The 26,722-nt window shown below is 40.3% G+C and overlaps 1 protein-coding gene across 13 annotated transcripts in view; it reads left to right on the forward strand.

Annotated features, from left to right (window-relative positions):
- The window catches only part of LOC138761991 (low-density lipoprotein receptor-related protein 1-like), a 1,165,126-nt gene that overhangs the window by 293,169 nt on the left and 845,235 nt on the right, over window positions 1-26,722 (forward strand). For all 13 annotated transcript variants that reach the window (XR_011356692.1, XM_069935089.1, XM_069935091.1 and 10 more), the window contains one exon: window positions 17,021-17,210. Coding sequence is in view for 12 of the 13 variants with exons in the window: in XM_069935089.1 (XP_069791190.1) it covers window positions 17,021-17,210 (190 nt within the window). In the remaining variant the exon portion in view is untranslated. The remainder of the gene's footprint in view (window positions 1-17,020; window positions 17,211-26,722) is intronic.

The raw sequence follows: 26,722 nt of genomic DNA on the forward strand, positions 1-26,722 counted from the left end.
AGAAGAGTATGGAGAAGAGGCACAGAGGTGCTCTGAAGGGTTCAACCACCCGGTTCTCAAGCCGGCTGGTCAGTACAGGCATTACAAGGCCTTTTACCAGGAGGTGATGGTGTTTTTAATCTAAAATCTTAAAATCCTGCAACCATGGGTCTGTGCCTTAGATGCTGTTCCTGTGCTTGACAGCAACCATGAAGGGTTGTAGTCTCTGGGAAGCAGCGGAAAAGGGAAGAGCCCTCATCACCCTTTTGAGAAGGAGAAACATAGGAGATGACACTACAGGGAATTGAGCATGTCAGCAGGCCAGCTCAGTGGATGAGGGAAACACACAGCCTGTTGAGGTACTGACATCGGCTGTGGGTGGCTGGAGACTGGCTCATGGGAACTAGGTATTGGAGCCGTGATTCGAGAGGCAAAAAGGGCTCCTGAAGGGCCTCGAGCCTTGAAGGCTTACTGATTGTGTCTAACGTTTAGATCTGGAGCTCAGGTTGCCAATGGTTTGAACTGGAGTCTGTGTGGATGCAGAGACTGCAGAAATGCTGGAGGCAAGTTTAGGGATACTCTGTGACTGAAGGGACTCACTTTTGCTTCTCTTTCTCTCGTACTGTATGGCAGGCAGAAATCAATTTTGTGCAAAATTCTGTACATGATCGGTATTATTACAGAACAATAAAGGAATCTGGAATCTTAAGTAAGGCACAGACTATGGACCTTGTGGCAGAATGGCATGAGTATGCACAGGCATGTGCTGCGCCACTCTCTCACTCTATAGCCTTTCTAGTTAAGAGACTCTTGCTCATATCAATCTGAGAAGGCCAGTCCCAAATTCTGAGATAATGTCATCTAATTTTAGATTCTTTGATCTAAGATTCTCTTGGGATTTGCCTGGATGATCCTTTCCTCACAAACTAATACTTAAACAAATCTTTCAAAATTAGGGGGCAAGGGATCAACATAATCTATCCTCAAAGCAGGCCCCTTGTCCATGACATTGGTTAATTGTCTTACCTTTTCAGTTTTTTAGCATGTTGATGATACTGGCAATGACACCGTGTGTTGTTGATCTTCACTTGCTCTTGATGAGATGATTCTGAGCCACTTTCTCCAATCATTGTACCCCATCTTGTGAAAATTCTCTTCAGGGTGTGGTTGGGAAGGAATTCCAGAATGAAAGACTGGGAATATGTCGTGTTTCAAATTTGAATGATACGTGACCTGGAGGCAATGGTGCAGGTAGAGGTGCTATCATCCTTCTTGGTGATGTAGGCCACAAGTTTTAGAAGAGCTATTAGAATAACGTTAGGTGAGTAAATGCAGCACATACACAATGAGCCACTGTGCAAAAGAAGTGGAGAGAATAAATGCTCAGGGTGGTGAATCAAGCAGGGAGCTTTGATTGGGATGATTTCAGTGTCCTTGTTGTTAGAGATGATGAAATAAGTGCAGATTCCAGACTTATTCCTGTGGAATACTGCAGGATACCCAGCCTCCAATGTGTTCTCACAGTAGCAATATTGAGATCGGTTCAAGTTCACTTTCTAAGCAATGTCCAGCAAATCACCCCTGCATTTCGTGACGGTAAGTGTCTCCCATTTCAATTCTCATCTAATTTCCTTGCTGATATGTCTATCCATGGTCTCATGCACTGCCAGACTTAGACAACATGCAAATTGGAGGAACAATACCTCATCTTCAATCTGGCCCTCTCCCACTGGATGGCATTAACATTGATTTCTCCTGTTTCTGTTAAACTCATTCTTCTTCTCTGTTGTCTTTCTCTCTCCCTCTCTGTCATTCTCTCTCTCTCTCTCTCCCTCTCTTTCTCTTCCTGAAGTGCCAGTTGAAGTAGACAAAGACAATGTGGTCAAACAATAATCATTGCTTTTATTAGCAGAAACTCATGGTACAATAATGAAAGACAATAGATGCATATAAAGTTATATCCAAGGGGAGCGTCCTTAACAGTAGAGATCATGCGCAGCCAATGTTAGTACAGCAAGGCTCACCAGAGGGGAGACAGGCAGCTTGGCAGTCATTCACCAAACTTCCCTTTTCTCTCTGTCTCCTTTCACAAAGCAAAAAATAATAATACACCTCTCTTATCACATTCAATTAACAACTTTTGTTGGTGTGGACTCCTCCCCCCGGCCAGTTTTCAGTCTTTATACTGTTGTTTCCTATTCTCTGTTTATTCCTCGAAGAAGGACTCAGGCCTGAAACATTGGTAAAATATATTTAACTCCTATGGATGCTATGAGCCTGCCTGACTTCCTCCAGTATTTCTGTGTGTTTTTACCACAATTAAAGCATCTACAAATTTTTGTGTTTTACGACCTCCTTCATAAACTCACTACTTTTCTGATCATTCTCCTTCCAATCTACTCAATGACTGTGTATTCATATCCTTTGGAATGAAGAAATTTCTTTTTGATTGTCTGAATTGCACTAACTCTGGTCTCCAATTAAGGCTCCAATAGCTCAATGGTGAGGGCACTAGTCTTGTAATCCAGGAGTCATGTGTTTGTTCCTCGCTGGCGCCTCATTTCCGTCAGGGGTGCTCGACAAAGTGGTGCTTCTCTGTCTTCCTTACTGTAGACAGAGCTAAAGAATTTCATTTATGTTGCATTCTAAATGTAGTATTACTTGACAATAATAAATTCTTTACTTTCACCCCCATTGATCAGTCAGATGAAAGAATAGCCGAGAATTTCCTGAGGATTGCAACAGCTCCACATCAACATTTCACTCTGTGGTGATGAGAAAACCTGAACAATTGCATAAGATCATTCCAGTGAACAGGATTTAACTGACTGTGTGTAGTTCAGGTGGCTGGTCCCTCCTTTGGCTCCATCCCCACCTACCCCAATATAAACCCTGGTTTTCCCGCCTTACCTCAGATTCACCTGAGGACTATTCTATACACTGGCCATTGATTGTAAGCTGTTAAAAACATGTTTATTCTCATCTCATGTCTCTGAGTGCAATCAGTCTCGTTACAATTTTAATAGCTTTCTTATGAAGCCATGCATGTTCCAGGTTTACCCTCTGTCCCTAGAGGCTTCAGAGAAATTTGCCTACTGGTTGGAGTACTTCCAGTTTTATCTGGTGGCCATGCAAGACGTCTTCAAATCCGATAGTCTCTGGAGTTCAGCATTTATCTCTTGAGTCGGCCCTAAGGGGTACACTGTCATCAGGGACTGTGCAACTTATGAGGCTGCTATAGAAGACTTGAAGGCCTGTTACATGAGGCCTCAGAATGATGTGCTGGCGAGACACCAGCTCTCTCAATGTCAGCAATGTCTGGATGAGTCGCTGGACAATTATGTCCTTGAACTATGGACCCTGACTAGGAAGTGCCATGACAAAGCAGTCACGGCCCAGATGAGAGAGGAAGAACAAATCTGGAACACCCTCATGGGAGGAGTGAGGTTGAGGTACTTGAGGCAGTAATTGCTGGAGTTGGGGAAGAAGGACGGCCAGCACCCTAGAGCTGGCGAAAGCACTTGAACCGGCCCAACTAAGAGCTGATAACCTCAAGGGTGAAAGCAACACCTTTTTGGAATACCTGGCCTGTGGGATGTGGCTGTCTCTGTTGCCTCAGCACTGACTGATCCAACCATGTGTAATCAGAGATGCTACTTCTATGGGTAGGCAAAGCACCCCCATGCCTGTTGCCCCACAAAGGACATTGTGTGTTCAGGAAGCAGTAAGAGGGGGCAGTAGGTGAATGTCTGCCAGGCCAAGGGGAACCCAAAGAGGGTGATGGCATGTGCAACCCCCGAAGTGGCGTTCGACCCATACCTGAGTCCTGAAGTGCTGGCCCCAGCCTCTCCATGCTGCTCTCTGTTGCCATCTTGTTGCGCCTCGTAGCGAGACTTGCCACCAGAAGTGAAGGATAGTGGAAAGCAATGGTGGCCATCTCACTGTGCCTCATAGTTGATGCTGTCTTGTCCACCCTTGTATCAAGATGAAAGAATTGATTTCAACATGGGAAGCAATGTGGTTTCCGGAGCTCTAGCCGCAGTTGATCATAATCGGGAAAGACCTCATCAATTGAACAACTTGATGATGGAGATGAGGGTAAACGAACATTTGACTGATTGTTTGGTAAACACTGGCTCTACTGAAAACTTTATAAACTCTGCAACTGCTCTGCAGTGCAACTTAAAAGTGTATCCGACGGATTATTGTATTTACTTAGCCTTACATTTGTACTCTGCGATGATCAATGATTATATAAGTACATATTAATACATATTACATATTATTATATAATCGATGATTATATAAGTACATCTATCTGTGAAAGAGGGGGAATTTTGTAAGTTCCGATTGTATATACAGAAAGATTTGTGTGCTCCTGTGTTGCTGGGCCTGGACTTCCTGTGTCACCTTAAAAGCATGACCATGGACTACTCTGGCCCACTTCCTGCAGTCACGATGGCGGAATGGAGGTTCCCAAAAGCCAGATGCCAAATACGGTCTCTCCATCCTAATTATTAATTCCCCCACTGTGTCAGAACCTGACCCCCTGATTGCAAGTCAATAGCCACAAAGAGCAGGGGATACAATGTGTGGGATCAAGAATTTATTAGAGTCGAGATGCAGCGGCTGCTTAAAGAAGATATTGAGCTTAGCCACTGCCCATGGAGAGCCCAGGTATTAATCATGAAAGGGTGTGGTGGTACACCACCGGCATACTGCAGGGGGAAACCTCTGTACCTGCAGGAGTGTAAGGGGACAGGACAACACCTGGCCACTGTCAATCAGTTGGCCTGAATGGATTAAGCCCCACCCAGTCGGGTGTTAATCACCCTCTGGAATATAAGCTTGCACTGGCCTCCCAAAGTCTCACTCAGAGTTACTGCAGCTTGGCTCTGTGGAAGTCTTTGTGGATTAAAGCCTGTTGTACAGTCTTTACCTTGTGTGTGTCTGATACGGGACCAGTGCTCCTGCGTAAGCACATACAGACATACAAGGCCAAACCCCTGGTCGAGCAGGTCTTCCTCCAATGCGCGAACCACAACTACGCCTATTTTAGGTCTGGCAGTGGCAAGAAGGACAACATCTCAACCAGGGACCTGACGCCACCAGGAGCACCCACCACCACACTGGATCCTTCATCCCAGGACGACGCTGACTGGACATACATCCCCATCCCCAGGCAGCTATGGTGCATGCAGGACTTCCTTGACCACAGGGGCCCGCTTCAGCCCTGGAAGATGAACCTGCCTCCCACCCATCCAATATGACTCTCACACGTCAACCCTGGCCCCCTCAGCCACCCCTCCACATGGCACCACACTAGTCACGCAGACCCCTGCCATCAGCCCCCCCACTTCCCCTCCGACCAGTGACCAGGAGCCAGTCTTACAATGGTCAGAGATATCCCAGCGGCCGCCAGATCATCTCAATCTGTAAATATTGTATTTTGTATGGTGGATGCGATTCCTTGTTACTGCCCCCCCCGGGACAATTTTAAAGAAGGGGGTGAATGTGGTCGTACACCACCATACCTGCAGGAGTGTAAGGGGACAGGACAACAACTGGCCGGCTATCAATCAGTTGGCCTGAATGGATCAAGCCCGACCCGGTCGGGTGTCAATCACCCTCCGGGATATAAGCCAGCGCCAGCCTCCCGAAGTCTCACTCAGAGTTACTGCACTACAGCCAGCCTGGCTCTGTGGAAGTCTTTGTGGATTAAAGCCTGTTGTACAGTCTTTACCTTGTGTGTGTGTGTGTCTGATTCTGGCTAACAGCGCACCACAAAGGGGGAGAAAAGTCCAGGCTAGTGATTGACTATATCCGAACAATTAATTGTTTCACACTCCTGGATGCATACCCCCCCCCTTCAATTTGAGACATGGTAAACAAAATTGCGCAGTATTGGGTCTTTTTGACCATTGACCTGAAAGTTACATACCATCAGTTTTTGATCCGTTCCGAGGACTGCCCCTCCACAACATTTGAGACAGATAGATGGCTTTATCAGTTTCGGAGGATTCCTTTTGGTATCACAAATGGGGCCTCGATGTTTCAGAGACAAAATGGTGAACAAATATGGGTTTAGGGCCACCTTCTCTTATCTTAATAATATCATCATTTGTGCACACGCTCTGGAAGACCACGACGCCAACAGAATTTTCTCCACACTGCCAAATCCCTGAATCTCATATATTACTCCAGTAAGTACATGTTCCAGACTGAACGTCTGGCTTTTCTGGACTATGTGGTGGAGGATGGCATCATTGGTCCTGACCCCAATTGCATGCCCGATCCCAAAGACTATGAAAGGTTTGAAGAGGTGTTTGTGCTTCTTTTTGTACTACACCCAAGGGTTGCTCACTACGCAGATAAATTCTCCCCCTCTTAAAGTCCACTTCTCGTTATCACTGAAGCCCAGGCAGCTTTCGGCTATGTTAGGACCTATATCACAAAGGCGTGCAATGGATGAGAATGCACCATTCCAGGTGGAGAGTGATGCCTCAGACATAGCTCTGGCCGCTACCCTTAACCAGGCGGGCAGGCCATTAGCTTTCTTTTCCAACATTCTACAAGGTCACAAACTTCGGAACCCATCAGTGGAGAAAGTGGCCCAAGCCATTGTAGAGACTACCAGGCACTTGAGTCATTACATGGCTGGTAGAAAATTTACTCTGCTCACTGACCAGCGATCAGTGGCATTCATGTTTAACAACAAAAAAAGAGGTAAAATAAAGAATGACAAGATCGCAAGGTGGATGATTGAACTCTCCACCTATAATTATGATATAGCATACAGGCCATGTATACTCAATAAACCTTCAGATGCTCTGTCATGAGGAAGCTGCACAAACCAGCCAGTTGCAGTCACTGCACGATGAGCTTTGCCACCCGGGCATCACTTGCATGGCTCATTTTGTCAAGGCACACAACCTGCCCTACTCCATTGAGGATATAAAGGAAATGACCAGGTCCTGCCAGGTCTGCAGTGAGTGCAAATCGCACTTCTACCGCCCTGACAAAGTGCACCTGATAAAGGGATCCCACGCCTTCGAATGACTCATTGTCAATTTTAAGGGACCCTTCCCTTCCACCAACGGAAATGTGTACTTCCTTAACGTTATCAGTGAGCATTCACGTTTTCCATTCGCCATCCCTGCCGAGATATGACCACCACCTCAGTCATCAAGGCCTTGCACTCTATTTTCACCCTGTTCAGGCTCCCAGCTATGTCCATAGTGACTAGGGCTTATCATTTATGAGTGAAGAGCTATGCCAGTACCTGCTCATAAGAGGTATTGCCTCAAGCAGGACGACTACCTACATCTTGAGGGGAACAGACAAGTTGAGAAGGAAAACGCAACAGTTTGGAAAGCCATGAAATTGGCTCTCGGTCTAAAGGCCTTCCAGACTCTCACTGCCAAGAAGTTCTACTCACTGTGCTCCACTCCATAAGTTCACTTCTCTGCACTGTGACAAATACAAATCCGCACGAGCTAATGTTCAATTTCTTGAGGAAATCGATGTTCAGGACCACAATCCTGACCTGGCTATCTGTACTGGGGCCAGTCCTGCTGAGAAACCACGTGAGGAGGAATAAGACAGACACAGTGGCCGAGAAGGTGCATCTGCTGCACGCAAACCCAATGCATGCCTACGTGGCATACCCTAATGGCAGAAAGGACTCCATCGCGATCAGAGACCTTGCACCTTCAGGAACTGAGGGACCAACATCTCAAACAGGACAGGAACTACTAAGTACCCCACCCAGGATTCCAGATGATGCTGCTCGGGAAGTGGGCCAATCCACTCAGCCGCCTGAACTCTCAAGAACCAGTAACTCAGCACCACAGGGGGTCCAGGAAGATCAGGAAACTCAGTCCACCTATATTGAGGCACTCAAACAGAATAGCTAGACCTCCTGACAGACTCAATTTGCAAATATTTGTAAATTATTAATGTTTTGAATGAATGAACAATGTTCTTCACCTGCAGGTTCTCTTCTGAAAGAAAGGGTGAATGAAATCAACAGGATTTCACTGACTTGTTTAGATGGCTGGCCCCTCCTTTAGCTCTGCCCCCACCTACCCCAATATAAACCCTGTTTGTTTCCGCCTTACCTCAGATTCACCTGAGGACTATTCTCTTTACCGGCTATTGATTGTAAGCTATTAAAAGGAAGTTTGTGCTCCTCTCAAATCTCTTGAGTGCAATCAGTTGCATTACAATCACACCTATGGAAAGACTTATTTCCTGACAGATGTTATTGTGGTCATTTATTCTGTACTCTGGCATTCAGAGGTCGATTCTGGATTTTCTTTGTATCCCAATGGTTATGTGAGGATATCTGCCTATTCTGCTTGGGCGAAATTAGACTGCCCAAAGGGATCAATTTTCCTTAATTAAAAAAAAACTTTTCCGAGAAAATTAAATTCCAGTAAGTATTAACATATTAATTGAGCAAAACATTTTATTAAAGATTTTATTCTTAGTACAGTATTTACAAAAAAAGTTCAGGCTGGACTAAATGCAGTCCCATGTTTAATCCATTTGCCTTTCCATAACATGATATAATGACTGTTTGTTTTCTGTCTATCTTCCACATCATGCTAACTTTTTTCTTGTCTATCAAAGATATTTCTTCGGAGGATTTCTTTTTGCATTTAACTTTCAAATAATGTGCTCCAGTGTCTTAAACAATTCACTGTAGCAAAAATCAATACATTTCCAAGTTGTCAAGCGGCAGTAAGTTAGGAAAAGATCGAAGTTACAAATATTCACAAATAACTTTCCTGTAAAGTTGAACTTGTTGGAATAACTCAATGGGTCAAATGGCATTGGCAATGCTATTAAAAAATGGTGGTGCAGCTAGAGCTGCTATAATGGAACATTGCCACTTGTACAGACCCAAGGAGAGTGGGGAGCAGAGACACAATGCTGCTCTGCTGGGTCCTACTGCTCTCTAGAAATGTCCATGGCTCCATATAGGCTTAACCAGGCTGAGAAAGGAGCTGTGTTGTTTATGCACTCATACAATTAAGACTCGGAGACATGATGCTTTCTCATCCCTTACTTCTATTAGACTAACATGGCTACTGACACAATAAGGGTTATATATATATGGAAGGGTGACCATAATGTGGGCATCATGATGTTCACTAGAGGGTGGGCTTATACCCAACACTCTCCCCCCCCCCTCCCCTCCCCTACCCCGTGCAGTAAATGATGATTGGGCCCTTTCAAACTAATAAGATTACATCAGGCTCAGGACTACAAGCGAGAATTAGAATATGTCCCATGAGTTATTATAATTATAAAAGGGAAAGTATTTAATAATAATCAGGGCACATATTCCTTAAAACATTCACGTAGTCTTCTTTCTCTTTTGGATGCCTCTGTGTGATTTGTTGTGGCGGTCCTTGCTCGGGACCTGTAGATAGGTGGGTCAGTGGTCGAGTCGGCAGTAACTACCCGCCTTCGTTGACCTTCGGCGGCGACTGCCTGCCTTCATTGACCTTTGGCAGCAACTGTCTGTCTTCACTGCCCTCCTGGCTGCATGTCTCAGTTACTGGATTCCTCACTGGATTGCTCAGCTCCGCGACCATCTTTGCCCCCCCTCACTCAGCCTGAGGGGTGGGATGGTTCTACCTCCTCCAGCTCATGAGCAAGTTCAAAGAACTCAGTGTCAGTCAATGCTCATAATTGGTCAATGTGTTGCTTCCACAATCGGTCCCCCACTAGAACAGAGTATGAGCAGGGATTCAAGTTTTGAAAGATTACTCGTACCACCCATGGGTCTTTATATTGTCTATAATCTTGTAGTAGAACTCTCTTGCCCACTTCCAATGTTTTAGGTGTGGTTTGTGGCAATGCTGTCTTTTGCAATCAGAGACCCAGATCTGGATGAACTGTGGACGGCCTGGTCGGCAGATTGCGGCCAAACATTAGTTCTGCTGGGGTGCATTTTGTGGTAGAATGCGGCGTGTTTCTGAATCCTAATAGGAAATCTGTGATTTTTGTGTGTCCAGGAGGCATTTAAATGTTTCATGGTTTTCATTGCTTTTTTGAATGTTTGTACAAAATGTTCTGCCTCCCCATTAGTGTTTGGGTGATGGGTGCGGACAAAATATGTATGCTATTGTTGCTGAGCATTAATTTTTTAAAATGTTCTGATGTAAATTGAGGCCCATTGTCCATAACTAATTCATGAGGCAATTCGTAAGTGGCAAATATAGCTCATAGACAGTCAATCGTGGGATCTGCTTTGGTATTTTTCAGCTTTGAAACTAATGGCAATTTGGAGTGTGTGTCCACAGCTATTAGGAAAGTCTCACCCATGAATGGTCCAGCAAAGTCTACATGAATCCGATGCCAGAGTTTGGATGGCTATTTCCATGGGTTAGCTTCAGCTTGCAGCATTTTTGGCTGCATTGACTGACACACATTGCATTCTTTTATGGTTGCTTCAACGTTTCTGTCTATGGAGAGCCACCAGACATGCATTGGACCAGTACCTTCATTCATACCATTCCTGGATGGTTGTAGTTCTGACAATATGGTAGTTTAGCATTTGGCTGGAAAATTTGTACAGGTACCCCATAGTAAACATCCTTCTTTGACTGATATTTCATGGCGACGTGTGTGGTAAGATCTTAGATCTTCTGGAATTACTTCAGATTCGGGCCACCCATTAAGGGTGAAGAATAGGATCTTGCTTAATGTTGCCTCTTTTCAGGTTTCCTTCCCGATCATCTGGGCTGTAATGGGCAGTTGTTGAAGTTGTTCTTGGTTAATGGCTGCTGCCTCTACCGTCCATTTAATAATTTCTTCTTGTTGTTCTGTCTTGGGTAGCAGCATGAATGACATCTGCATGGCTGATGAGCATTCCTGGTTTATGTTTTATATCATAGTTATATGCAGCTTGTAGCATGGCCCATCTTTGAATACTGGCCACAGCTAAAACTGGTATACCTTTGTGTGGCCCCAGGATTAAACTAAGAGGCTTATTGTCTGTGATTAGGGTGATTTTTATTTTCCATAAAGGTATTGGTGGAATTTTTCTACACAAAAATTTATTTCCAATCCTTCTTTTTCTAGTTGGGTGCAATTGCATTTGCATGTGGTTAATGTTTGTGAAGCATACGCTACTGGTTCATCACCTTTTTCTGTGATTTGGGATAGTACCACTTCTAGTCCCACTGGTGAACCATCTATGTCTAGTGTAAATTCTTTACTAGGCTCATAGTGGATCAGTACCTTACTTGTTGATGTTAGTATTTCCTTTAGTTGATCAACCGTTCTTAGTTTATGTACTCCAATACCATGTCTAATCTTTCTTGAGTAATTGGTTCAGCGGGATGCATAGTGTACATATATTAGGGATATGTTTTCGGTAGCGATTAACAAGTCCTAGGAAGGACTGTGATTCCAGTTTGTTGGATGGCTTGTGAATGGCTTCTGTTCCTGCTGGATTCATTCACACCCCCTCATTGTCGATTGTAAACCCAAGATATATTACTAAGGGGCACATGAAGACACATTTGTCCCTTCATAACTGTATATTAACCTGTTGTAGTCTGGTTAAAACCTTTTGATGGTTTTGTAAGTGTTCACTGTCGTTTCGGCCCGCAATGATGATATCATCGAGGTAACAAACATCCAACTGAGAGTTCATGTAGTAATTTGTCCATTGTTGCTTGAAAAATTGCAGGCACTACTGAAATTCCGTAAGACCCGTGTGCGTAATAGGCGAATAGTCACCTATTCCCTTGATTATTTTTGTCCAATTCTATCTGTTGATATGCTTGTGACAAATCTAGTTTTTGTGAATTTTTTCCCTCCATTTAGGAACAATTCTTCTGCTTTGGGAATTGGGTGTTCGGGCATTTTGAATGATGGATTGATGGTGATTTTGTAATTGCCGCAAATGCGAATGTCACCATTTGCTTTTTGTATGGGTACGATGGGCACTGCCCAATTGCTGTATTGTATTGGTTCTAATATGCCTTCATGTTTTAGTTTGTTTAATTCAGTCTTAATTTTCCCTTTCATAGCAAATGGGACTGTTCTGGCTTTGAAGAAATTTGGTTCTGCATTATCTTTTAATTGCAGTTTGGATTGAACATCTTTATCCACAATTCTTGTTGGAAAACCATTGTGTGGTTGCTGAGAGTTTGGCAGGGTTCTGGCCAGGAGGTGTCTGTGTAGTTTACATTTAGTATTGAACCTATTTCCAGCCAACCTAGGGGAATGTATTGTAGCCAGTTTCTTCTGAAGATGCTGGTCTCTGGGCATCTACGATGTAGAGAGAGGACATTTTTGGTTGCTGTTGTTTGTATTGTACTTGGTCTGTACATTTTCCAAAAACTTTGATTCTGTCTCCTGTAATAGATCTTAGAGTTATTTCAGTTGTTTTTACTGGGAGGCGCATGGAATACGTGTAGGATTCATTTCAATCCCATCCACGTTATCCCTGATGTGTATGCACTTACACAATTAAGACTCGGTGAAATGATGCTTTCTTAACCCTGACTTCTATTAGACTAAAATGGCTACTGACACACAGGGTTCTATATATGGAAGGGTGACATCATGACGTGGGCGTCATGATGTCCGGCAGACGGTAAGTTTATACGCATCTAAGCTGTTTTTTAAATCCGGCAGCCTCAGTCGTCCGTGCTCAGGTTGGCAGCATCTGTGCTGGGCAGTGTACAACGAGCTGTTACAGATTCCATGAGAGATGGGGACTGGCACACCGTCCCCCCTCCTGATTCCCCATTGAGCAGGAGAAGTATGGGAACATGACATGGAAATGGACCAGTGATGGACTGAGAAGCTGAAGGCCGCCCAATTCATTAAGGGCTGCTGCTGACTTGCATCGAAGGACCCCCATAGGCTACTGGAGAACTGCCTCAAGGGATCCAGTATTGCAATCAAAATTTGATCGGGTGCTGAGAGGGAAGTGGGGCTCCAAAGGACGTTGGGCGCTGAAGGCTTACCTGATCCTATTGGAGATTTGAACCAAGGGTTCAGGTTACCAATGGTTGGAACAGGAGTCTCTGTTCCTGAAGTGGCTGCAGGAGTGCTGGAGCATCTCTGAAGGAACTCTCTTCTGCTTCTCTTTTTTTCTCATTGATAGGGGTGCCGGACAATGCTCATGGTGACTCTATGTTGGCCTTGAGGCAGATAAGTGTTGAAGTTTTGCATGTATATTGCATTTTATGTATTATTATGTGACAATAAAAGGAACATGTTACAAGCCCAGAGGACCCATAAACCCAGCATCAATAGACATTCACCAAGATTAATGGTTTCTTAAACAAAAGTTGCTTTTAATTATCTTTAAACATGAAAATAGGATCAGACTTTAATCTATTAATATAAACTTAACTAATGTAACATAACCCCCTCTAATTCTAAGCACACGTGTATGTAATGTGTGTGTAAGTTTAGAAAAGTTCTTTGATTCACAGTCCAATCTCACTTTTCATTCCTCCAAGTTCACTGGTTACAGGCAATTCTTATACTGTGCACAGAATTTAACATTTATTAAGTTCAACAGGCTTTGGTGCTTGAAAAGTAAATGGTTACCACTCAGGAAGGTTCTTCTCAGTTTTCAGAAAGAGAGATTTGTTGTTAGCTGGACACCCACAACTGATTTCTTTTAATCAGCCACTTTAATGTCTTGCCAAAGAAACTTGCCCCATCAGGGTTTTCCAGATGATGACCTCATTCTTTCAGGTCACCACAGAGTTCCTTTATGTTTCGCTTATTTCAAGTGAAATATTAGACAGCCATTCCTCTCCTCTTGCATGAACCACAAGGGCTTTGACTAGGCTGAACTAAGCACTCACAACCCATCTTCCTAATGGAGTTTTCCTCAAGCTTGCCACCTTGTCCTGTTCCAGTCCCAGCCCCAGCTGCTGAACTAATCTCTGTCTCTGAGAGAGAAAGCCTGTTTTACTCTCTCTGCCTGCAAAACCAAATGAGCCTCTTAGAACAGCAAGTTCCACTCCAGACAGTGTGCTGCTGCGACAAGTTCTTTCATTTGTTGCCTTTTTGTAAACAACAATCCTTTAGTGAAATCTCTTGGGCACTCTCCAAAGCTTTTGCAAAGGCTCTTGGTGCCAGCCTGTCCACCATGAGCAGAGCTCCAATATTTTTAATAGGATCTGTTTTAAAGTGTTTGTATGTGACCTACACTCAAAAATCTGCCCCAATTTTTATCACTAAAACATATCTATATAGAATACAAACACAGCATAATCTGTCACAAGGATCAGTGGAGGGAAAAGGAATTGATGTTATTTCATGTAAAAACCTTTTGTCAAGTCTGATTGTGGAGAGGAGTAACAGCTAGTTTGAGGAGGAGAATGTGATTGAGCACAGTAGGGGTTTGGTGAACCAAGGCTGCGTGTAGGATGATGCACAGATAGGGAGTTGAGTGTGAAGTTGGGAGCCAAAGGAAGGGGTGGATGAGTGCTGTCTATCACTCCGGAGACCTGTAGATCCTGAGCCATTAAAAGTGTGAAATAATCAGATTTATACACTTCCGGAGAATCAATGGTTATAAGGAATAGTTATGAAAGTGGAGTGGTTCAAAAGATCAGATGAACCATTATTTTACTGATGAATGGATTGGCCTCAGAATGAGATTGCTGCTCCATATGTCATGTTTTAATTGACTAAGAGCAAAAGTATTTTGAAAGGGCTGTTAAGAAATTAAAGAATAATGGGGTATTGGGGGAGTTTATATTGAGGGAATGGGTGATGCTCAAGCCCAGCTGGATAAAATGTTCACCCTAATGCTTTACTTTTCACAGCTCTTGTGGCTACTGCTTACCCAATTCGAGTTTTTTTGCATCTGATCTATACTTCATTCCAGTAATATGCTTGATTTCCTTTTTCGTTACAGCACAAAAATGAAAGTTTAGAAAAAAAAGGACAGACATTGTATGCTCAAATAGATTCTCATGGATTTCTTTTTTATTCACATATACCTCTCCTGCCTTTACTGAGTTCTACCAGAAAGAGTAGCCCTAGTTTCAAAAAAAATCCATGTTTCTTTTTCTTGCAATCACGTCATTTTCCTTCTACTGTCACCAGGACTATCAAGCTAAACATAAATAAGGTTTAAATTATTGGTGATGTGTCATACCTCTTGTGGAGAGAGACAATGCAAACAAAATGTTGGTTTCACTTTAGATCATTTCAAATGAGGTTATAGGTCTTGAGTAAGGGAATATTTATTTCCAAGACTGAATTTTTTGCTGATTTACTGACATCATCGAAAGCAATGCAAAAGTCAGAAAGAAATACCAGAACCTGTAAATCACACATCGTCATAGTCTGTAAACCCGAGGAGAACTTGTACTTAGCAACGTAAACCGCAATGTAAGATATTTTACTTAGTGGTTTCTTAAAATCCAGCTTCAACATTTAATTGATTAAAAAAAAAGGTCTCGGAAATTTTATTAAATATTTTAATTGAAAGTTCCAAAAGTACACAGAAGCATTTATTTTTATCAACATATTTGAGAGCTGTTTCAAGGCATGAATGTGACTTGCAGAATAATTTTATGATTACACATATATGATTCCTAGTTTGTGTCATGCCAAGTGTGGGTGTCAGTGCAATAGCAGATCCAATCACCCGTGTGTTAGAAAAAAAAGCGAAGTTCTCACTTAAAATTTCCTGTTTGGGTGTCTGTTGGAATCCATTTCTTATTCAAATCACAGAGCTTTATGAAGCATTTTCTGCATGGCTTCACCCTCAGACTGATGCATAGATAATTATTCTTAAATTGTGCTCTTCATACCATTTTATTTTCTCCATGACCAGCTGTTAATATTGATTATTTTTAAATCTTTTTTTTAGATATAATTATTTTTCTTTTTTTTTAATGAGGTATGAGCTTCATGTATCTGGGAAGCTGAAACAAGCACAGTGCATCCATACACTGTACTTTTCATATGACAATTAACCTAAATCCAATACATGATACATTTCCTTGGATAAGTGTATTTTTTTTTGGAGGTATTAGGACTGAGCAAGAAAGTGAATGAAGTGCATGAGCAGTCATATATTTATTTTCCTAAATTAGATGATAATAATATGACTTTCACAGATCCATTCATGCAATTATGTACTATTATTAAGTTATTTGGAATCCATTGGATTCAGGTTAATTGTTGAAACTCTTTGTGAAGTTTTGTGTAAGGAATGCCAGGACATTCTTCCAAAAAAAAAATCAGACAATCCATGGTAAAGGGAAGGCGAATGGCGTAGCAATTAATGACCCTGCCTCACAGAAGCAGGAAAATTGGATTGGTCTTTAATTTGAGTGTCATTAATGTGGAGTCCAGCCATCTAATGCACGTGTGTCCACCACATTTCAAAGATGTGCTGGCTGGTGAATTGGCATATTATTTGATTTTCACACTTGGCAAAAGAATCAAAGGAAAGCGAGAGAGAATACGTTCCAGGCCCCAAAGGTCAGGGGAAGGAGGGAATGTGATGAGTTGGGACACCTCTCTAATACCAAAAGCAAACCTATTGTGCCATCAAAGATTGCTAAATTAAACCAGGTTTAATTCCAATTCGATTCATGCTCTCTTTGAACAATTCTATTTGCTTCTGCTGGGAACAAATTGATGTTCACTGTGTAATTCCAGAAATTAACCATGCAATGCTACTTAAAGATATTGTAATTGTAATTGTATTCAAAGAAATAAATATAAATTCTAAAATAATTTATCTGTTCAATAACATGTTGTGCGTTGTATGTCATTTTGCTTTTTTGATACTTGTTTTTACACAATACTCTTACTTAAAGGAGAGTTCCATTGGTTGTATTCAAATAATCCATAGTCCATTGATTGTTGAAGCATCTAATTGAAGCTTAGATACTTTACCCCAGTCTTTCAATGGTAATGGTCACATAAAACAGGGTTATCATTGATCTGAAAGTGAACTGTTATACAATAAATTATCCAGAGATAATTCAGGAGATCTCAATACTAAATTACCTTTTATTTGCAGGTTAGACATCTTTACAGTTTGACGGTATTTGAGAACTTCATTTATGCCATCAACTTGGATAATTTTATTGCTAAATTCAAAGTCAGCCTGACAAAAATAAACAGATTCAATGGCACAGACATCCAAATACTAACAAAACTGGAGAATGGTGGAGTTGTACGTGTCTACCATAAACTTAGACAACCATTGGGTAAGTCTTTATTTTTTCTGTATAATTTAGTGTTACTTGCATCCTGAATTTGTCCTTTTCTGTTTGTAACTATTTTGGATGGGCTTTACAATATATTTACATTCCTGGTCTTAAAACTGAATCTATCCTTTGCATAATAAAATGATGATTTATCTTTGATCTTAAATTCAGGGTGAGAAATTTACTTTTAATCATACATACTTAAGGTCTGATGCATGTTTAAATATATTTCTTTAATTCTGCTGGTATAAGTCAGACCAAACTGTGGAACTGGATACATTAATATAACATACATTTAATGCAAGTTACGAAAGAGTTAAAAATGATGAAACTGTTGCATTGCTTGTAAGAGAGAGTATTACAGCGGTGCTTTGGAGGGATAGATTAGAGGGTTTGTCTAGAGAAGCACTATGGATGGAATTGAGGAGTGGGAAAGAAATGGTAACATTTATGGGGGTGTATGATACACCGCCAAATATGGAGAGGGAACTGGAGGAACAAATATGTAAGGAAATAGCAGATATTTGTAGTAAGCACTGGGTGGTGATTGTGGAAGATTTTAACTTTTCACTGGGAAGCCCATACTGTAAATGGGCTGAATGGTTTGTAGTTTGTTAAATGTGTGCAAGATAGTTTTCTACATCAATACAGAGATTCCAACTAGAGAAGGGGCAGTGTTGGATCTGCTATTAGAAATGAGATTGGAGATGTGGGAGAGCATTTGGTCCAGTGATCACAATACTATTGGTTTCAAAACAATTATGGAAAAAGATAGGTCTGGACCCAGCATTGAGATTTTGGATTGAAGAAAGGGTGATTTTGAGGATATGACAACTGGACTGGGATAAATTGTTTTACGAGAAGGATGAAGAAGGCAAAATGGAGAGCATTCCAAGGTAATATTTTAAGGGTACAGAGATGGTATGTTCCTGTTAGGATGAAAGGAAAGGTTAAATATTTTAGGGAGCCTTAGTTTTCAAGGGTTATTGGAAATATGGTTCAGAAAAAGAAAGAGGTGTTCAAAAAGTATAGACAGCATGAAGTAAATGAGGTGTTAGTGGAATATAAAGACTGTAAAAAGAATCTTAAGGAAATTAGAAGGGCTAAGTGGAGATATGAGGTTGCTTTGTCAAGTAAAGTGAAAATAAGTCCAAAGGGTTTATACAGATATATTAGGAGCAAAAGGATAGTGAGAGAGAAAATTGGTCCCCAAGAGCAGTGGTTTTCAAACTGCCCCCTTAAACTCACATTCCACCTTAAGTAATCTCTATGCCATAAGTGCTTTGTGATTAGTAAGGGATTGATTAAGGTGGTATGTAAGCAGCAAGGGAAGGTTGTCCCAGCTCTAGTCCCAGTTGTTACTGAAATATTTTGCTTGAGAAAAATTGTCATTGGCCCATTTCCTTTTTGAGTTATGAAACTGTCCACATAAAGAGTCAATTAAGTACGATTAAAACAGTGGTTTTCAAACTTTTCCTTTCCACTCACGTACCACTTTAAGCAATCCCCTACTAATCACAGAACATCTATGCCATAAGGAATGCTTAAGGTGGAATGTGAGTTTAGGGGGAAATTTTGAAAACCACTGCTCTCGAGGATGAGAATGGACAGCTGTGTGTGGAGCCAAAAGAGATGGGCGAGGATTTGAATATTTTTTTCTTCTTCAGTATTTACTCAGGAGAAGGATATTTATCTGTGTAAAGTAAGGGAAATAAGTATATGCAAGTTTTGGAAATGATGATTAAATGATAAAAAACACACAAATGCTAAAGAAACTCAGCAGGTCAAACAGTGACTTTATGTAGCAAAGGTGAAGATACATCACCAGGTTCCCGACAAGATATTCCCTAGGACCTTGAGGAAGGTTAGTGCAGCAATAGTAGGGGCTTTGACTGAGATATTTGAAATGTCATTAGTAATAGGAATAGTGTCGGAGGATTGGAGGGTAGCTCATGTAGTTCCATTGTATAAAAAAATTGCTAGGAGTAAACCTAGCAATTATAGGCCTGTAAGTTTGAAGTCAGTTGTGGGTAACTTAAGGGAATGTATTCTTAGAGATGCTATATATAAATAATTGGATAGGCAGGGTGTGATTCAGAACAGTCTGCATGGATTTATGAGTGGAAGATCATGTTTGACAAACCTTATTGAATTTTTTGAGGAGGTTACAAGGAAAGTTGATGAAAGTAAGGCAATGGATATTGTATATATGGATTTTAGTAAGGCCTTTGATAAGGTTCATCAGGGAAGGTTAGTTAGGAAGTTTCAATCATTAGGTATTAACATTTAAGTAGTAAAATGATTCAACAGTGGTTGAATGGGAGATGCCAAAGAGTGGTGGTGGATAATTGTTTGTCAGATTGGAAGCCTGGGTTCAGTGTTGGGTCCATTATAATTTGTCATATGCATTAATGATCTGGATGATGGGGTGATAAATTGAATTGTAAGTATGAGGGATTTAGCCCAGTTGGAAGAGTGAACTGAAAGATGGAGATAGAGTTGTTACATTTTGGTAGGGTTAATCAAAATAGGACATACATGGTGAATGGTAGGGCATTAAGAGTGCAGTAGAACAGAGGGTTCCCTGAAGGTGAAGTCACGTGTGGATAGGGTGTGAAGAAACGCTAGGGTACGTTGTTCTTAATTATAGGGCATTGAGTAAAGGAGCTGGGATGTTGTGTGAAAATTGTACAAGGCATTGGTGAGGTATAGTTTTGGTCACAAAAGTAAGAGAAAGATATCATCAATTTGGAGAGAGTGCAGAGAAGAATGTTGCCGAGATTGCAGGATCTAAGTTATAGGGAAATGGTAAATAAGTTTGGTCTTTATTCTTTGGATTGTAGAAAGTTGAGAGGGGATTTGATTGAGATATTTAAAATTATTAGGGTTATAGAATTGACTTGGAGAAGCTTTGTCCTTTAAGAAAGGGGGGAGATACAAATGAGAGGATATGAGCTAAGAGTTAGGGGCAAAAAGATTAGAAGAAATATTAGGGGGGACTTCTTTACTCAGAAAGTGGTGGGTGTTGGTACGAGCTTCCAGATGAACTGGTGGAGGGTTGGCTGATTTTAACATTTAAGGAGAAGTTCGATATTTATATGGACGGGAAAGAAATGGAGGGTTACAGGTTTAGTGTACATCAGTGGGGTTGGGTGGGGGAAAGTGTTTGGCATAGACTAGAAGGGCCTGTTTGTATACTGTAATTGTGAAATGGTTAAATAGCCATGCTACTGCTGGTGCAGAGCCAGGAGATTGGGGAGCAGAGACAAAGGCAAGATATTACTGCCCAGCCATAATCCCAACAGTAGCGTACAGTCATTAAACAGCTTTTTAATAACAGCTGATTGTGATTTTTTTTAACATCTTGAAACCATGGAAGTTCTTGCCCAGTTAATGGCACCCATGCTTGGCAGCACACCATGAGGGGTTATGGGCACTAGGGAATCAGCAGGCCAGCACAGAGCACCAGTGTGTGAGAGAAACACCCACTGAGAAGAAGAAGCTTGTGAGCTTATGGAGAAGGAGACCATAACATTAATTAATGTGGGACGGACCCACACAGGATGTAGATTGCTGGTGACTGGCTCATGGGAATCAGGTCTAGAGCTGAGATTTGAGAGGGTAAAGAGGCCAAAAAGGGCTGCCAAATGTACCTCAGGTTGTGAATGCTTCTGATCACATCAGAGCTTCAGAATTGAGTGCTCAAGTTTGCCAATGGATGGAACAGAATGCTGGAGATGAATTCAGGGACACTCAATGTCTGAAGGGACTCACTTTTTCTTTCTCTTATTGTTGGGGGCCACCGGGCAATGATAGTGTTGTTTCTTTGTGTGCTTTTATAGTGGACAAAAGGTGACAATTTTTTGTGTATTAAGACATTTTGTGCATTAGTGCATGACAACAAAGTAATCTTGAACGTAACCTATTCAACAGTCATCGTACCCCTCCCAGTGGATAGTAATTCTCAGGAGAGCATCACTGACAAATTATAGAAACGGTGAATGTGAAAATGTAACATTGTCACCCGATTATATTTTGAGAAGATTTTGTGTTGTATCGTTTTACAGGATTGTTGTGTTTTTTTGTAATTGTCTCAGGTGTGTTTTTGAAATTCTGATTAAATGGGAGTGTAATAGTCATCTCCTTAACTTGAATCTTTCTAATGGAAACTTTAAACATCCGAAAGGTTTTGTCAGGGTTGAGCCAGGAAACATTTTTTTTTCAACTGGTCAGAAATTTGGTTCCTGGAATCTCTAACTTTATGATCAACATCAAAAGAACAGATGAAAAGTGATTGAAGGACCTGATGAGACAGCTGAAGAATATGTTCAATGAAAATAATTCAAGAAATGAGCACAGAATGGGAATTTAGCTTTGTTGAGATCTTATATAGAAATAATTGGTCAAATGACCTCCATCAGTAATGTAAAATGGCATGATCCTATTTCAAAGTGAATTTGCAGTTCAATGGTACCTCACTTGAATGATTTTTTCACTGATCAATTCAGATTCCAACAAATACATTTATTCTTCATTTGAAAAGTCAGTAATCTTCAATATGCTAATCAAATATTCCCGTCACTGAGTGTGAGACTTCTGAACAATTGGTTTGTGTATGTGGTAAACTAAATGAAGGAGGGTTTTTTTAAAAATATTTTATCCATTTCCCAAAAGTTATGGAGGTCTCTGATTCCCCAGGCCTATTATAGCTGAATATCAAGTTCCTAGTATTCATGAAGAACTTCTTACATTCTCATTAAAATTTGCAAGAAGCAATGAATTAATTTATAGAGGATGTCATGAGTGTGGGTGAGAAACTAGGGCACACTGAGCTGCAGTGCACAAATTATACAAGTGAATGCTCGAATCAGATGTGCATCACAAACCTTTCGATGATTTCCCTGTAACATAGAATGCGGTGAAAATTAGCTCTCTATATTAATTTTATTTTGTGGTTCGTGGCAAAGGAGATGATATATTTCTGATGATCATGTGGAAATTATGTTCCCTTCACAAATCGCACAGAGGATGTTAGATTGGAGGTCACAGATCTGCCTCTCTGATGACAGAAATGTAAATATTTAACTGCACAGAGGTTATCTTTAATTAATCCTCAATGTATGATTCAACGAGAAAATCAACGAAGCCTATCCCAGATACTTCAAATGTCTGGTTGGTAAACAAAACATGAATATTTACACTTTTTTTTAGACAAAAGCTATTGTGACTGAGCCATCCACAGATACCAGTTAGCATTTCATTTTTTAAATGTCTACATTTCCTCCCATGGACAATAATCCCTGATTTAACATTGTTAATATATTAAGGGATTGTGGCATGAAACACTAGTTTTACAGAATCACTTTTTTAAAATGTAGAATGTTTGAAAGGGTGTTTGGGAAGCCATGGTGATTATAGTGGTGGCCATGTTAACTTTTTTTTATCCAAAAGTAATCCTGATGATAATTTGACCAAGTCCTTGATTTCAGAGAAAGGAAAAGGATGCTGAGATGATTAGGACCTTGAAGATGGGGAAAGGTTTAAGAGGGGTTGGAAAGGGGATTTAGAGATTGAGGTCTGCTTTTTGGGGTGGGGTATGTTCCAGAGATTGCAACTGGGGAGAGTGATGCAGAGAGTACAATGCCTGATAATTGATGAATATTCTGAACCTGAAGCAGGAAATAATCTGGAGACTTGGGCAGTGCAGAAGGAAGAGATCTGGAACTTAACATTGACTTGATTAAATTAACTCCAGCATCCATCGCAGCATGACACTTGGTGAAAAAGAAACCTGTTTAATTTTCCATTGTTCTTTTGTGAAGCTGCTTATATTTATTAGTCAAGAATTTTAGCATAATATCTGCAGCAGATCTGGAATGTGGATGAGTAAGACAGACAGTCGCTTTTCTCCAGAAAGTGTAATGAACCAAGCAGATGGTAAAATAGAAACTTTTGCGAACAACACAGTTTATATGCACTTATTTACAAGGAATGGAATGAAATCGAAGAGCCAAATGGCAAAAAAAAAGTTTTCTTTGCCTCAGCAATAGCTAGATATTGAAAAGTGAAAGTGAAACACCATGTGTAAAGTTGTTCTTTCAAGGCTGAAGATATAATATGGTCAAATAGATGACCACACACCAGTGGAATGGCATGGAGGCACATTTGGAAGAGTTGTTGCCTTATTTAGGAAGGACTTCGAATCTAGAGCTCCAGCTGCTGTTCACATAGTTTCTAGACTCTTCCTTTGAGCATGTTGGTTTCTTACAGATGCTCAGATTTCCTCAGAAGTACCAAAGATATACATATGGATTGGTAGATTCGTTGACCACATAACTCACTGTTTGTATGCAGATGAGCATTAGAAATGGAGGGCAGATTATGGGAATATGGGGAGAATAAAATGGAGTCAGTGCCCATTTCCTTGTGGCATAATTCTCTGAAACTGGAAATGAATTCACACAAGTCAGCATAAACATTGCATGTTTTGTGACTAGCTTAGGATAAGCAATTCATACTCCAAATTCCTTTGCAAAGTGAATATAAGAGAGTTGCAAATATATTTCATCAAGACTTGAGTTAAATTCTGAAACAGGGACAGCAACAATGCTGAAATTCAAGGATTTTGTTTATATGCTTGCAGTAGGTGAACAAAACTAAAGCTGTGTTATGTATCTGTACAACCATGGTTGTTACTGATAAATATTTTCACTTCTCAATAACAAGTTATTTATACAGTTAAATTAATTTAATTACATTAAAAATCAACTTCTCAAAGTGCTGAAATTAATCAAAGCATATCTTGTGATTATTTCACAAATGCATAATATTCAGAGGAAAACAGGTATATTGGTTGATGAGCTGACCAATGCTCTAGGTCTGAAATAAGATTTTCACTCTGACTCGTGTTTCTATTGTATATAGATATGTTTTTGGGAGATAAATTGGGGCAGGTTTTTTAGTGTAGGTCACATACAAACACTTCAAAACAGATCTCATTTAAAATACTGGAGTTCTGCTCAAGGGGGCTTTTGTAAAAACTTTGGGGAGTGCCCAAGAGAATTCACTAATGGATTGTTGTTTGAAAAGCAACAGATGAAAGAGATCAGAAGACTAATTTGGAGCTGGAGGCTGTCTGGGAATGCAGCTTGCTGTTCTAAGAGGGCCATGTGGTTTTTGCAAGCAGAGAGAGTTGAACAGCTTTTTCTCTGAGATAGAGAGAGAGATCAGTTCTGCAGTGTTACCGTCAACAACAGCACCTGGGACTGGAACAGGACAAGCTGGAAAGCTTGTGGAAAAACCCATTTGGAAGATGGGTTGTGAATGTTCAGTTCAGCCTGGTCAAAGCCCTTGTGGTTCATGCAAGAGGAGAAGACTGGCTGCTTAATGTTTCACTTGAAATAAGCGAAACAAAAAGGAACTCTGTGGTGACCTGAAAGAAAAAGGTTATCATCTGGAAAACCTTGATGGGGAAAATTTCTTTGGCAAGACACTGATATGGCTGATTAAAAGAGATCAGTTTGTGTCCAGGAACAATAAATCTCTCTCTGAAAACCGAGAAGAATCTTCCTGAGTGACAATCATTTATCTTTCAAGCACCAAAGCCTGTTGAACTTCATGAATTTTAAATTCTGTGCGCAGTATAAGAATTCCCTACAACCAGTGAACTTGGAGGAATGAGAAGTGAGATTAGATTGTGAATCAAATAACTTTTCTGAAATTACATTTACACATTATATATACGTGTGCATAGAATTAGAAGGGAGCTAAGTTAGGTGAGATAAGTTTATAGTGATAAGTTAAAATGTGATCCTGTTTTCACATTTAAAGATAACTAAAAGCAACTTTTGTTTAAGTAATCATTTGTCTTGGTGAATATCTATTGCTGCTGTGTTTTGGGGTCCTCTGAGCTCGTAACACTCAACACTGCTTTGTTTTTGCTTTTACTTTCCAACCTTTTATACATTGTCAGTTACCTTGAACCTAGATTTCATATTAAACAAGCAAGCAAGCTTATTTAGATATCTTAATTCAACAGCTCATCATTGAGTAAAATTTGATATTTAATTAAAAAATGTAATGTAAAAGGAACATCAAAATACAGACTTCAGGTCCAAATATAAGTTGAATAATTCAAGGATTCTCACCATATTTTAAAAGGTAAATTATGAATTTTTTGGGGGGTAAATTAGGGAAAATCTATATTCAAGAATAACTGATTCTAGCAATGATTTTAAAAAACTTTGTTTACAATCTCCTCATTTATTTATTAATAATGTTTTGAATATCATATTTGTGGTGGTTTATTTATTTTTATTTTGCTACCCAAATTCTTATTTTTATGATGGCTTCTCTCTCATAATGTGAGGTATCCAAGATCAGGCCAACTATGTGTTTTATTTTCAATTTGTGTATTTTTTGAAGTACATTATGTACTGACAATAACCACACCAGCAGTGCAAGTATAAGACAGCTTTAATAAACTAATATGTACAATAAGAGGTTTTGTCTCTCTGCAAGACGAACTTGGAAGGCTAGACTGTAGCTCTGGACTGCTTTATATACGATGTATATACGATGCTAGTGGTGTAATTACATATCACCACACAGGGTTTGATCTGCAAGTACTTGGCACCATGGTCCAATCTTTGTAGTAAGTTATTTTATGAAAGAAGTGTGTAAAATATTTGTAGATGAAACTCAGTTTCTGATTTAATCAGATTTCATGAAATTTATCCATGTCTGTCCATATATAAAGAGTCACAAATTTTAACTCTTTTAAATAGTTTTCATTCCATAGTAAAAGGCCTCCTCTGCACTCTAATTTCATTTGTTTCTCCATCAATAATTTTGTCTTCAGCTGTGTGGGTTCTGCATTTATTACATTCAAGCTCCAAATCTCTCATTAAAATCCCACCTTATTCCTCCCCATCAAGTCTAGTGCCCAGGCTAGCTTTATTCTTCCTTTCCCAGTTCTATTCAATGGTTAAGAAATAGTAAATAATTAGTCAGCTTCTACGCTGACTATGACCTGATCGTCAAGTTGCTACCAGAACAAAGACATTCTCTCTGTATTTGGTGCTGAGGCCTTCATTTTTATTTATAATTGTAAGGACACCCAACTAAATTTTTAAAACCCGAAAGAATGCAGACCCATTCTCTGCAGGAAACAACAATGTCCACTTCCAAAGTTTTTCGAGCATTTTTTCATTTCATTTTAAAGCTCATATTTTTGAACAAGCATTTGGTTGTGGCTTAAATGGCTTTGTGCTAATGTCCATTTGATAACTTTGTCTCCTATGAAATATTTATAAATTATTTTATTATGAATATTATAAGAATATATGCGCTCTGTCTCACTCCATATTTCTTTTTCATTATTGCAATAAATCTTGATTAAATGAATTGTGTGGTTTCGAGTGGAATCTCCCCTTAATATCAGAATATAAGACCATGAGAACCAAGTATAGAGGTGCTCTATCTCTATTTAGAGCATCTAATCTATACCAATT

Source organism: Narcine bancroftii, chromosome 4 (assembly GCF_036971445.1).
Source record: "Narcine bancroftii isolate sNarBan1 chromosome 4, sNarBan1.hap1, whole genome shotgun sequence".
NCBI lineage: Eukaryota > Metazoa > Chordata > Chondrichthyes > Torpediniformes > Narcinidae > Narcine > Narcine bancroftii.